This window comes from Juglans microcarpa x Juglans regia, chromosome 7S (genome assembly GCF_004785595.1).
Source record: "Juglans microcarpa x Juglans regia isolate MS1-56 chromosome 7S, Jm3101_v1.0, whole genome shotgun sequence".
NCBI lineage: Eukaryota > Viridiplantae > Streptophyta > Magnoliopsida > Fagales > Juglandaceae > Juglans > Juglans microcarpa x Juglans regia.
The window spans coordinates 1,937,223-1,951,169 of record NC_054607.1 but is presented as its reverse complement, the minus strand read 5'-3'; the positions used below and the strand labels follow the sequence as shown (position 1 = coordinate 1,951,169).

The 13,947-nt window shown below is 35.6% G+C and overlaps 2 protein-coding genes across 3 annotated transcripts; one reads left to right on the top strand and one right to left on the bottom strand.

Annotated features, from left to right (window-relative positions):
* The first annotated feature begins 176 nt into the window (after positions 1–176).
* On the top strand, positions 177–3,309 carry LOC121241635 (peptidyl-prolyl cis-trans isomerase FKBP20-2, chloroplastic-like). Its single transcript, XM_041139494.1, has 7 exons — positions 177–348; positions 997–1,093; positions 1,209–1,423; positions 1,674–1,783; positions 1,895–2,003; positions 2,146–2,222; positions 2,955–3,309. Exons 1-7 carry the CDS (start codon positions 297–299, stop codon positions 3,072–3,074), a joined length of 780 nt encoding a protein of 259 aa, XP_040995428.1. The 5' UTR covers positions 177–296; the 3' UTR covers positions 3,075–3,309.
* A 604-nt stretch (positions 3,310–3,913) lies between these two features.
* On the bottom strand, positions 3,914–9,094 carry LOC121241614 (cationic amino acid transporter 9, chloroplastic). Of its 2 annotated transcripts, none has more exons than XM_041139453.1 (8): positions 8,756–9,094; positions 7,412–7,818; positions 7,147–7,323; positions 6,781–7,005; positions 6,514–6,690; positions 5,961–6,188; positions 4,376–4,465; positions 3,914–4,258 (listed from the first exon to the last, which is right to left on the bottom strand). In XM_041139453.1, the coding sequence occupies exons 1-8, from the start codon at positions 9,009–9,011 to the stop codon at positions 4,118–4,120; spliced, it is 1,701 nt and encodes a 566-aa protein (XP_040995387.1). In that variant the 5' UTR covers positions 9,012–9,094; the 3' UTR covers positions 3,914–4,117. The 2 variants fall into 2 exon arrangements, 1 of the variants encoding a protein (XP_040995387.1); XR_005935746.1 differs by lacking the exon at positions 3,914–4,258 and adding an exon at positions 5,404–5,476 and having other exon boundaries at positions 4,442–4,465.
* Between the last annotated feature and the right edge of the window lie 4,853 nt (positions 9,095–13,947).

The following is a 13,947-nucleotide window of genomic DNA, read 5'->3' as shown; positions in this document are numbered from 1 at the left end:
CTTTGAAGTGAATCGGCAAAGTTGGAGTTGTATCTTTGAGTGAACTGAAAATAAGAAAAGTTAAAAAGGAAATATTTTTAGGCCCCGGGGATGGTAGCAGTATTAGACAATCCCGTAGGGGGATAAATGATAATAAAAGAAATAAGGAGAAGTCGAATGATATTTCTCATTTTCAAGCGAACTGGATAACAAGACAGGGTCACTGGAAACGGCCAATCGTTGTTGCCTGTTGGGTCTCTCGTCTTCTGGTTTACATATATGCAGGACGCTTCAGCTTAGACCCCCGCATAGAAGCCATGCTGCTTACTTGCTCTGCTCCCTCTTTTATGTCCAAGCCTCCTTTTCCTCGTAACTCTCTCTCTCTCTCTCTCTCTCTCTCTCTCTACATATGCTCTCTAGAATTTGGGGTGTGTAGAGTGGGGGTTGTCAGCATTTTGTGGGTATTGTAGCTTTGATGTTTGTGAAAATATGGCACAGGAAATGGTTCTGGAAAAATCCATTACCCATCTCGTTCGCAGCAAATAAAAGTCAGCACCTTTTTTGCTAGCTATTTTTTTATTTTTATTATTTTTCCTAATGGAGAAATTGGCGTTCAAGGGATTGTTTCGTTGCAAAACGATGCATGGGTCACCGAATTGCCAAGTGCTGAATTCACCATTTTTGTGCCAGCAATTTGTCTATATAGATCGACTTATCTCTGTGCTTGAAATTACTTGAGAATTGAGAAACCAGAGTCTCCATTTGCATATTCTGTCTCCAGAAAATCATTACTAATTCATTCAAAAACAGAACGAATGGAGGAAAGTAAGAAAATGATTGGATTCTTTCATTGTTTGGGTTTAAGACTGTCTATGTAAGGAAATTCTGGAAGTACCTTTCTCGTCCTGAGTAACCAAAGGGAGCAAGAGTGTCTTACCTCTTCCGTTTTTATCTATCAAACTAAAGATCCGGGAACCCTAACCTCTTCCTTTTTCAATATCTATCTACACTGTGCAGACAGAACACTTTCAGCAGGTAACGTGCTTGGAACTTTCCATACTCAGAAAAAGCAAATAGTGCATTGCTTCTCAATTCACAGGTTGAAAGATCAAAGGTTAGACTTAGCTGAATTGAATGCTGGGTTTTTACCAGTCTTTGTTACTTATTTTTTTCCCTTTCAACAGAAAAAATAAAAGTTGCTTATAACACTTTGATTTTTAAGCATCCAGCGCAAAAAATAGTTATTTATCATACTGTGATGAGAACTTGAGGCGGAGGCTTCTTCTATTCGTTTCGGTCACAACAGCCTTGTTTCCAACTTTATCTTCTTCTGGAAAGACAAAGAGTAAGAATCCCTATGATGAAAAACGCTTGCTAGAACAAAATAAGCGGATACAGAAAGAAAACAATGCACCTGAAGACTTTCCAACTTTTATTAGAGAAGGTTTGTGTCATGGCTTTTGTTGTAAATGAAATTGCTCTTAATATATTCTATGCTGTAAGCTAGTCATTCATTTATTAAAAAACTACCTTTTTCAGACCCAATAATGAGTCCAAACTCTCTGATCAATATTCTGTGATCATGACAAAAGTTTCAAGTTCAATTGCTCTCTCTGACTGCTATGTCACAACCTTTTGTAATTATTATCTTAATAATTCATGGAATCTACATTTGTTTTGAATAAATGTTTCAGGATTTCAGGTTAATGTAGTGACACCAGAGAACTACATTAAGAGTGACTCGGGGCTTATATACCGGGATTTTGAAGTTGGTAAAGGTGATTGCCCAAAGGATGGTCAACAGGTTTTCCTTTCATTGTCTATAGCTATAAAGCTATGTGTTTTTAAGGATTCATATATTTCCTGAAAACTTCTCTTCCGATCTTAGACTGAACTGGTGTGAGGTCCTTTGCAGGTGACTTTTCACTATGTTGGCTATAATGAGTCAGGTCGCCGTATTGACAGCACATACCTACAGGGTTCCCCGGCGAAAATCCGCTTGGGCAATAATGCATTGGTCCCAGGTGAGAAGAAAAATTTCTGGAGATCATACTTATCTTGCCTGCTTTCTTTGTAACTCTATGGAGAGGCATAAGGTATCTTCATTATGACTGTCTACTAAGGTGAAAATTTGTGGGAGTGGCTAAGAAACAGAAATTTATGCAGGATTTGAGCAAGGGATTCGAGAAATGAAACCTGGGGGAAAGAGAAGAATAATCATTCCACCAGAACTTGGACCACCTGTCAGTTTCTTAAATCCCTGGTTTCCTTTCCCTTTTTTTAAATGTGAATTAGCCTTGTTCAGTCAGAATTAGCCATTGCCCAAATAATTCCAACAGATAGAAACTGAAGAGTCAAATCTTTCAATTAAATTTCTAAGAAACTTTGTAGTGCAGAGAAAATTTGTGTTTTGGCACAATAGGATTATCAGTGTTATGGTTCCAGCTTGGGTCAGGACATGCAATAGAGCCTAGAGGCATAACATGATCATATTGCCTGAGCAAGAACTGATTTCTCAAGTTTTCTTATTGCCCAGCTTTGAAATTAAATTTGGAAAAATCTAATTGTAAGCGATTTTGCGCACTAATACGCATACCCATTCAATATGATTGGTCAAAAAATAGATTTTATTGAAAACAGTGCTAATTTGAATTTAGAATATGAAGACAATAACATTAGTACGCAGATTGGTACGCAAACTTGTTTGTACATAGCAAAACTCATTAAATTTTTATACAATACTCCTCCAAGATTTTTGACATTCATCCTGAAGTTGATACCTAGATAAAATAAATGCTTACCACTCCTTCTCGGTTGAGGTTGAAATGTCTCATGTATGTTATTGATACTAAACTTTGGGGGAATAAATGCCGAACAATCAAAATTCACGATCACCGTATGCAACTTTTTCCAGCCTCATGTCCAGTATGTGTTATTGAACTAACTCTGTTAATAAGAATATTTCATTTCTTCAGGTTGGGCCTTCCACCTTCTTCAGCTCAAAACAGTTTGAAGTTTTTGATGTGGAGCTGCTTAGCGTTCAGGACTGTCAAAGGAGGACCATCGGTTTTTACTCCGACGTTGTGTGCAATTAAGTGAAATTGAGTGATGGGACTATATAAGTATCTCTTTATTTTCTAAAATAGATAGGTCATCTTCATTGTAAGGCATTTGAAAGAAGAAATGGCATCTTCATTGTAAGGTAGATTTCTCAATTCTCACTTCGAACAAAAACAGATTAATTTGTCTGGAAGTGAAGTATTTATCATGTATTGAACAAAGATTTGGAGCTGCTACCCCTATGATTTGTAGAATAAAAGATATTTGATATATCTGTTAGGTTAAGAGTCAGAATCTGTTTGCTAAGCTCGGGAGAGGGTTCAAGAAAGCAGCTAGCTCCATGTGGCAAAGTTGCGGCTGCTACACCTGTAGAACCAACCATGTTGGCTCAGTGGCTGTGTTGGAGATTGTTGACAACACTACCCAACTTGTTGTCATCGTCAGCCGGCAGCATCAGGCTCCGAAGCCCCGTCTAGACGCGTTGTTTGGTTAACACTTAGCACTATGGAAGGACTCCAATTGCTTTCCAAAGCTAAAAATCGGGTCCAAAGAGATACTTAGCATGGGTGGTCAAGTCTTGGAAGTTGGAGCAGTCAAACGCCCGGATGCCCTTGTTCATTCCAGAACAAAGAAGAAACACAGGAGAAACCATCCCATCCGCATACCCCACAACAAAGGATAAATACAAAATAATTGCTGGAGGTCCCTCTTAAAAGACATTTACAGAGTGGTTTTATAGAATTTATTTGCAAATCAATCTTTTAGATTTATTTCACTGCTAGCAAGCAAAATATGCTATTTCTTGAATCCTAGATATGAATAAAGTAAGGAAGTATCAATGCCACGGAAAACCAGACAAATGGAGAACTTAAACTGGATATGGAAAATTTAACCCTTGATCTGATGGGGATTTGCTGCAGCTTGAGCTGGATAATTTACAGGAAGTTCTGAATATAAAAATCCAGGAACATTTTTTCACTGCAAATGATGACTACATAGAAGAATGACATTTGTGCTGTAATGATACAATTTAGGTTGATATACAACAACTAATGCAACATCAGGTTAAAACTGATCATCATGCATCTTCTCGAGGTGCCCTATGATAAATAACAGTCTCTTCTGAACTCGGATCAGCATGATACTGCCCATAAAATGCATAAACTCCAACCGTAATAATGCTAAGGATGACAAATCTCACCCATGCTTCATAATGTAACTGGCCAAAACAAAAAGAAAAAGTTAAGACATATCACCTTAGACACAAAAAGTCCTTTGATATTCAGTTCATCAATATCTTCCCTTGCAGTGCTAAAGGGTGTATTTCTAAGTGTACCTGAGCAAATAGGAACAAGTTGAAGAAGATGCAAACAACCGGCAAAATGGGAACCCAAGGACAAGAAAACCCCGGGGGATCTGCATAGACCTGAGAGAAAGAATGAATTGAAAGAGGTTAGACAGAAAATGAACAATGATAAGCCAAGATGGAAGATAAGCTTGAGATTCTTTTAGTGACAGCATCACCCACTGGAAAGCTATCGGATCCCTCCACCCCACTTCTTCCAAGATACGGAATCTACTCCCTATATAATTTCTGAAGCCTCTATGTATTTTATTAAGACACCTCATCATTTCATTTTATTTTATTAACCTATTCCAACCCTTCACATGCTAAAAACCTTTTATTGCATCGTCTTTATTACTACAATAAATCCACTCATTTTATTGACATTAAAGGGATGTTTGGAAACAATTTCCATCTCATCCCATCTCATCTCATTCCATCTCATTTTCTTCACAAACATCATTCAAACATAAACACTTTCAAATTAATCATTACAGCTTTTCCAAAATTTCAAACAAAAAACAATTCAACTTTTTCAAATCCCAAAACAAAAATAATATTAAAAAATTATCATTATTTAACTTTATAAGATATTTTTATTCAACTTTCTCTCTTTCATTTCCCAAAACCTATTAAATACTTGACTCAAACTATCTCACTACTATTCATAAACCATCTTACTACCATTCACAAAACTCTCATATCATTTCATTCGTCAAACATCCCCTTAAGATTAAAAAAAAGAACTTTGAAGATGAAAGGTTTGCTATCATTTATGACTACTAATTCAGTAGAGAGGGCAAAAAAATACTTTTCATAGTGATGATTAATTTCCCATTACTTCTCTCTTTTAACTTTCCCACCACTTAAGTTTATAAAGAAAAAAGATTATTCATCTTATTGTTATTATTGACTTTTCATTAACTCTTTTGGCTTCCTCACCTCTTAACTATTCTATTTTAATCACTAGTGTGCAATGCGCAGGTCAACAAGTACTAATTACTTAAAAGTGCACTCATGGTGGTGACGCCATTCCTGCATCTATGTCACCATAATCCCTGAGATCTTCATTCTAACATGTATTTCTCACACCAAAAGAAGAGGAAGAAGATAATAATAGGACACAAGGAGAGCTTTGAGACACAATTTTGTAAATTATGGACTTCTCATGTTGCTTCCATCTTCATTTTAACAATGTCCTCGTCATGTTTCTCGAAGAAAAAAGTTAAAGCCAATGAGCAATACTTCTCTTTTCATTTGAACTTCAAGTAAGGCCAATCTTTAATGTCACTATGAACAAAGTGTTTGTTGACATGGGTGTAAACCTTGTATGTATATGATTGACCGAAGCAGGGGAAAATATTGATTTTATATTTATTCTCAAATGACATTCAAGAAGGGTTATGTCATTTTAATCGGCATTTTTTCAATGTTGTAGAATCAAATCTCTAAAAACATCCTGTCACTGTGTAACAGGCTTACATTTTACCATTAAGAACATCTATAAAAAAGATAGTGCAGGTAGCATCCATTTAGCAAAATGGAACATCCTATTTAAATTAAACATTGTACTCACTTGGCGGAAATAAAGAGCAAGAGTAGCAATAATTCCCACAATGACAGCTAGAATCAGAAAGATAAATGAAGCATTGACTCGGTAGAGTAGTCCAGCACCAAAACCACAGAAGGCGACCGTAATTAGGCATAAGAGACCTTCCCGCCAGGATGAAGATGACACTTGACTCTCTGTCTTATCTTTCCAGCGAAGCGCTACCACACATGCCGAGACAACAGAATAGCCTGTCTGAAACAAGCCCAAGCTATAATATGAGGTGTATAAATCAAATTTTCTAATGGAAGGATATATACAGGCGTCTAATTCTTGAAATAATCACATTTTGTTTCATAGAAAAATACAACATGCCATTATTTAATTATTTTTGAGAGATCCGTCTTATGCATGAATTGAAGGAATTGTGATGACTGATGATGTGATTGGTAATTGCCTGCACTGCATGCTAACTTGGGAAGATAAAATCCTAGATTCAAACAAAAACAGGCATGGATAAAGAAAACAGCCTTAACATGTTGTATAAAATAAAGGAAATAAAAAATCTAAAAGTACTTACCAATGTGCCCACTGAAAGTATGTGTGAGAGCACATGCACATTAAATAGCCCTGCCAAAACGCCAGCAACAATACCAACCCAGACCTGAGAATGAATAGGTGTGTGGAGCTTTGGGTGTACTTTAGCAAATATTGAAGGCAGTAAACCATCCCTTCCAAGCCCAAGGTATAACCGAGACTGTTCATGACAAACATCCGGTCATTTAAATTGGTACATGCTACATGATGAGGGAATGTCAATTATGTCATAAGTCCTAAAGTGATTCACCTGAACATAAAGCCCAACTAGAAGGGTTGTTGTAAGTCCAGCAACGGCACCAATACTAATCAAAACAGAAACATATTTCAAGCCCTTGGATGCAAAAGCTTCTGCCAAAGGAGCATCTTCCCCAAGGAACTTGTAAGGTACCATTCCAGTGATCACTAAACAGACACCAATGTACAACGTAATACATATAAGAAGGCTTGCCATGATGCCTATTGGCAAATCCCGCTGAAAGACCACAGTCAGAGAAAATGAGAAAAATGTTGGACAATAAGATGTTCTAATATTTCCACCGACGACAAAAGAAAAAATCAAATTACTACGATATTACATTCTCGGAGGCATCAAATCAATCGCAATGTGACATACCTGAGGTCTCTTGGCTTCTTCAGCAGAATTAGCAACTGCATCAAATCCAACATAAGCAAAGAAAACTACAGTAGCTCCAGTCAGTATTGCTTCAACACCATTTGGAGCAAAAGGTGACCAATTTGAAACATCAATCTCAAATGCACCGACAGATATGACAATAATAACAATGACGACCTGGAGTAAAGTTTGGGTAAAATAAGTATTCGTGATTTGATTACAAATATATGCTTGATTTCAGATAATGGTAGGATGGGAAAAGAACCTTTAGCACAGTCATGAATGAGTTTAAAGCAGAGGATTCTCCAACACCCCGACAAAGCACTATAGTCAAGAGCGTAAGGAGAATTGGAGCTAATACATTGATAGACAGAGTTCCTCCAAGAATCTCTTCACCACTGCCAATCCAGCTTGGAATGCCTTTGAAAAAGGGAAAGAGCTCTAGAATAGTAACTACATAGCTTGCTAGACTTCGTGCTATGCTAGCTGCCCCTATATGATAATCGAGCATTAATTGAGCAAATACGAGAAAAGCAGTAAGTTCATTGAAGGCTGTGTATGTATACAAGTATGCTCCCCCAACAAGAGCGGGGAAACGAGAAGCTAGCTCGGCATAACAGAGCGCATTTAACACACATGATGCTCCAGCAAGGACAAAACTTATTGTGACTCCTGCATTGCAGAGACAAATAAGGTATAAGATCACTGACAGGACCAATCACGCACCAAAAAGCACAATTGCAAGCAAGTATATTGGAACAAGTTTTGCAGGTTTTACTAGCAAATAGAAATGATGTTCTGATGCATAATTCTTGGAGTTTGAGTGAAATATATCATCAAGAATAACAACCAAAGTGGTAGTTAAAATAACGTTATTGGACCCAAAGTCATAGGCTTAAGTTTTTTCTTTTAAGATGGCGTCCCACATTTTAAATCAAGGTTTCACTTTGAGAGCTCTCAGTCATTGATCTCCTGACAAGAGCAGATAACTACAATCCAAGTATTGATGCCGTGTTCACAACTACCTTAGTCTCTTGCATTCTTTTCGATTCTCCTTGTATAGATTTAGTATAGAAGATAACACTAAGTTGCACTTTGGAAACCTATTTAAGTCCATAGACTCAATTTCTAGCAAATCCTATTTGAAGCATGGAAAGCATGAAATAAAATCAAGATAACTCATAGCACGCTTTCAAGTAGTGTCAACATTCAAACCAAATTGCAAACCTACTCCATAGTGTCAACTTCTACCAAATTTTATTCAAACTATAGGGTAAAAATAAAACAAGTCAACTTCTAGAGTCAGAAATGCTCTGGATTTTTTATAGAGTAATTCCCCCGTAAAAGTATTGAGTTTCTACTCGTAATTTCGAATTAGAAGTTTATAGATTTTCACCTCAGTATCTTCCTAGGTAGAAAAGTTTTGAATATGGTAGTTATGATTTATAAGCTAAATTAGTAAAATATGAGAATACCACCAAAAAAGATCTAGAGTATACTCGCCCAATTGTTACAGTATGTCATTTACATATGTATGCTGTGAATGATTGAATCAACCGATCGATTAGCGAAAACAGAAAGATTTTTATGGGGTGAAAATCAGACAGACCGGGTCCGGTGTCTCGAGCGACGGTTCCGGTGACGACGAAGATTCCGGCACCAATGGAAGCGCCGACGCCGATGAGTATGAGCTCGAACAAGCCGAGGCGTCGGACGAGGCCATCGATAGAGCTTGCACGGATGGAGGTTTCCGACGGATAAACCAGGGGCTTGGTTCTACGCGCCGAGGACCAGAAATGAGACAGCCAAGACGAAGACGAATAAGAATTAGAAGAAGAGTTTCTGCTACTCTCCTTACCTCCCATGGCTTGAGCTGCGAGATCAGAGTCTCAGACCGACAAGAAAGAAGAACCTCTTTCTCTCTCAACCTTTTTCCATTTGTTGGGAGACATGTTATTTATGATGTTCAGAAAGGATGTTTTAGTAAATCCGATTTTGTTAGTAAAGTGGGACCCACCAAATGGATTTTATTGGAGAGAGAGTATTGTGGTGTCGGGAGTACGTGGACTGCTTCTCGAACAAAATTCACGCCTGGCCTGGATTCTCTTTCTGGCCGGAATGTCCCATGTGGTATTACTATCTTCTGATGTTATATACGCACGTGAAAAATCCACGTACGAATCTATTGTCTTTATGTGTTCACTCTGATTCAAGAAATCGGTCCCTGCCTTATTTTCCACCCGATTATAATTTTTGGAGTCTTAATAGAAAAATCACGGTATGACTATTAAATATGTTCATCAAATATATTTATTTATATATTTTTATTTTTATATATTTTTTGTTTTTAATGATTAAAGAAATAACTATTAGTGAATTTATATTTATTTTTATTTTTTTCTTATTGATTAAGGATGTTTAAAAAATAATTAAATAAAAATAAAAAAACTCATTTGTACTAATGTGCACATTTGGTAGACACATTGAGTAGTCATCCTAGCATTTTCCTTTTTACACTAGCTTCTTAAATTGTCAGCCATAAATGAATGTACTTACCAATGTTTAAATTATTGCTAGTGATTATTTTTTAGAGCTACTATAGTCATAAAACGATCTTACAAAATTAAATTTATAAACTGATATATTTCATATGATACGTTAGATCTATAGATTTACAATTTAATGTATCACATTAAGTTACATCAATTTGTAAATTTAATTTTGTAATGACTAAAATATTTTTCCTTAACAATTTTGGTTGCTTGAAGCAAAAAAGGAGTTTGGATGCTTGAAATTACAAAATGACCATATGTATGGTCTGGTGGTCACCTGAGTTCCAGTTTGGGCACCTGGGTATACTCGAGCCCGAAATCAGTTTTCAAACCCAGGCCAAGTTCTAGCTTGGATTAATCCGGGATATGACCTCAACTCGGGTTAACTCGGATAGGATGTCCTCATGATTTAGGGTTTAGGGTTTATAGAGTGTTTAGGATTTAGGATTTAGGGGTATTGGGTTTAGGATTTTAGAGTTTTGGGTTTTAAGATTTAGGGTTTTTGGGTTTAGGTTTTAGGATTTGGGATTTAGGTTTTAGGGTTTTAGGTTTTAGGGTTTGGGTTTAGGATTTTATGGTTTGCGGTTTGTGGTTTGGTTTTTGGGCTTAGGGTTTTGCATTTTGGGTTTTAGGCTTTAAGGTTTTGAGTTTTGGGTTTTGGATTTAGGGTTTAGGGTTTAGATTTTAGGATTTAGGGTTGTTGGGTTTAGGTTTTAGGGTTTTGGCTTTTGGCTTTTGGCTTTAGGGTTTAGAGTTTTAGGGTTTTAGGATTTAGGCTTCCAGGCTTAGGGTTCAAGTTCTAGGGTTTTAGGGTTTGTTTGAAATCAATGTACATTGTAGAGATATACAGATGAGTTAAAAACTTAGATTTGGGTGTTTGGATACACAAATAAAACAAACTACACATGAGATGGGTTGTATATGATCTGTGTATCCAAACCAGCCATTAGGAGTTTAGGGTTTAGGGAGTACTGTCTCTCTCATTCACTGTACCCCAATAACAAATAAAGAAACGGAACGGAGAAGAAGAATGCTGTTTTTTCTTTTGTAAGATCCAATCGAGTATTTCTCTAATTTAAAACATGTGATTTCTCGTAATTGGTTCAGAAAGCAAGATAGAAGCCATAATTTGCCTCTGGTTCCCGGGGATGTAGCTGGCCCTAAGAGATGTGGAGTGGACTAGTCTGCGTGATGACACGGTGATTAAGCTGTTTTCGTGTCTGAATTATCGTGACCGAGCAAGCTAATCATCAACCTGCAGGCCATGGGGGGCTCTAGGAACTTCCCCTTGTCAGTGGATGTCTTTGGATCTTCGTGCAGTACACAGATTAGATGCCACCACGGCATCTTCACTCTCTCGCAGGTGTGTGAATCTTCAGAAGCTTAGGTTCTGCAAAGTCTGCTAATACAGTACTTCATCTTCAAGCTAGGAATCTGTGTGAAATAAGTGGCGACTATTGCAGGAAAATAACAGATGCGACTCTTTCTTTGATCGCGGCTCGTCATGATGAGGCACTTGAAAGTTGAAAGCCTCCAGCTTCGGCCAGAGATCTGCGAAAGAATCAGTAGTGATGCTATAAAAAGAAACAGCATTTTGTTGTCCTAAATCATAGTAGATTCTAATCATTTGTTGGTATATTCTTAACAGAAACTCCATATTTGTCGTATTTTAATTTCGGCTTACCATTCCTGGTGGTCTGTATGCCATGCACCATGCAAGGCTTATGCAGAACGCATGCAGGCTGTCGCTGCAGCAGTTGCTGCTAGCCTGCTCCTAATCTTGATGCCAAAATATTTGCTAGAATTGTACTTCGCAACCCCAAGCACCACCACATGAAACTATCAATTTAAAAGACTATTGCAGCTGTCAAAAGTCTGTCTGCTACCAAATTCATATCAAGTTATGGTTGTTTCATTCATATACAGCACTGTAACGCAACATAAGATCAACACATTCTGCTCTCCAAGTTATGGGTTTAAAAGCTGAAAATTTTTCCAGATGCCCCTCTCAAATGTAACTGCCCTTGTTTTTGTTTTCCGTATGAACTACTGTCTGTCGGTCAAGCATTACTTGTAATTTGTAACAAAATGGATCTAACTACGATGGTGTTAGGTTCCTTTTTATTTATTTTTTCATTTCACTCTTCCCTTTTATTGCTAACGGGAAAGGAATAAAATGAGGGTGTAACACATCCAACAAATACCCATAACAGAGCATAAAAAAGCAGAAAAGAATCGGGAAAGAGAGCCAATCAATTTGTTTGTTCTCATGTATTTTTTTCCAATATCAAGAAAGGGTCAGTTCCTCATCTTTGGACGGAGAGATTTGACTCTTGAACAGAGGAAGCCGGTCCTATGGTGGGTTTCTAACGTTCTGCTACTTTCCGCTTCCCATGGCTTCCGCTGCGCAGATCCTCAGGGTCAGGCGGACGAGAAAGAAGAAAACTCTCTCTCTCTCAAATGGTGAACCGGTAAACCGGACTTGACCGGTGGGTTTGGTCTGTATGGAGTTTGGTCCTCTGTCAATTTTATTTTTCTTAAAATGATCAAAATTGATCTGATTTTAATTTTTCTTTTTCTAAAATCCGACCTATTTATATATATTATAATTTTTTATATTATATATAATTTTTATATATAATATATAATTACATATAAAATAATTTTATATTATATGATAAATTACTAATTAATATAATATTAAAATTTAAAATCTTATATCACTATAGTTTATTGTATTAATAGTTATACTAATATTATATAATGCATATTAATAATTATATTAATACTATATCACTATATATTATAATATAATATAATATATCATTATAGTCTATAATATAATATATTATCACTATAATATTATATACTATAATATATTATTATATATATTATATAATATAATATAAAGTATATTAAAATTGAAAAACTAGACCGGAATCCGTAAAATTGGAAGTACCAGTAGGGGATACCGGTACAGAATCAGGTCTTAAAAATGTAAAGCAATATATACTGATTCGATTCTAAATTTTATCTAAAATATGATCGAACTAGACCGATTACACATTTACTCTCAATTGGTTGGGAGATATAGTATTTATAGTATCCAGAATGGGTGTTTTCGTAAACTGAAGATTACCTTGTCACTTTAAAAAATAATTTAACCAAATTTATAGTATAATAATATTTGTATTATAAAATTATTTTTTTTATAAACCAGATAAATTCGAATCAATTTATAAATTTATTTCTATAAATCTTTATCCCTTTATATTTAAGTTTTGAAATGATACTTTTCAGTTTAATATTTTATGGGTTTTTTTAAAAAATTCATTTATATGATTCAGATTTTGAATTGCATTGTATATGTAATTTATATATTTCTGTTAACACTAAAATACTCGATTTGGAATTATTTTAGTATCATCTGTACTAGACAAAATTGGTTCGATGAATTAGTCCTATTTAGGTTGAGAAATAATCTCAACTCATCTCATGATCTCATCTCATCTCATCATTATAATTTTTTTAAATTTTTATATAAAATATAATAAACAATTCAATTTTTTCAAATCTCAAAATAATAATAATGTTATTATTAAAAAATAATATTTTAATAATATTTTATTTAATTTATCTAAAATCTACTCATCTCATCTCACGAAATTTAGTTTTTAATCTTTACTTAATTCAGAAAAAAAAATATATATTATTCTCTAAGCCAGGCCTGAGCTGGCTATTTTAGGGTTCATATCAGATTGGGCCCATATTAGGCTGGGACTCCAACTACTGGTTGTTTTTGTGGTACTGGGCCTGGCTTACCCTCCATTAAAATAGAATTAAACATAGCATTTTTTTTTTTTTTTTGTTACCAAGTGTTGGTGACTCCCAATTACCAAATACATCTTATGTAGTTCATAATCTGTCTTCGCTAAGGGGGAGTTAGCCAACGAAATGCTACACCCACTAGGGCCACTACCCATATATTATTGTTCTTGAATGGCTTTTTCTACAAGTCTGTCACTTCTTTTTTTTTTTTTTTTTTTTTTTTTGCAAGGATGTTGTTATTTGGCTATCTGAATCTTATCGCTTAGATGACTCTCTTGACAGGATAATGCTACGTGATTTATTAAAAAAATAAAAATATATATATTCAAAGCAGTCCAAAAACAAGATTGAAATCATAGATTTCCTCTACCACGTCTGTGTTTGTGTTTTTTTTTTTTTTTTTTAGTTTTGTTTAATAAAC

Coding starts and splice junctions, on each gene's coding strand:
- LOC121241614 (XM_041139453.1), bottom strand. CDS start 9,011: ATGGGAGGTAAGGAGAGTAGCAGAAACTCTTCTTCTAATTCTTATTCG. Junction 6,189..6,513: donor TACTTTCAGTGGGCACATTG/GTAAGTACTTTT, acceptor GGCTTGTTTCAG/ACAGGCTATTCTGTTGTCTC. Junction 4,466..5,960: donor TTGCTCTTTATTTCCGCCAA/GTGAGTACAATG, acceptor TCTTTCTCTCAG/GTCTATGCAGATCCCCCGGG.
- LOC121241635 (XM_041139494.1), top strand. CDS start 297: ATGCTGCTTACTTGCTCTGCTCCCTCTTTTATGTCCAAGCCTCCTTTT. Junction 349..996: donor GTCCAAGCCTCCTTTTCCTC/GTAACTCTCTCT, acceptor TACACTGTGCAG/ACAGAACACTTTCAGCAGGT. Junction 1,424..1,673: donor TCCAACTTTTATTAGAGAAG/GTTTGTGTCATG, acceptor TAAATGTTTCAG/GATTTCAGGTTAATGTAGTG.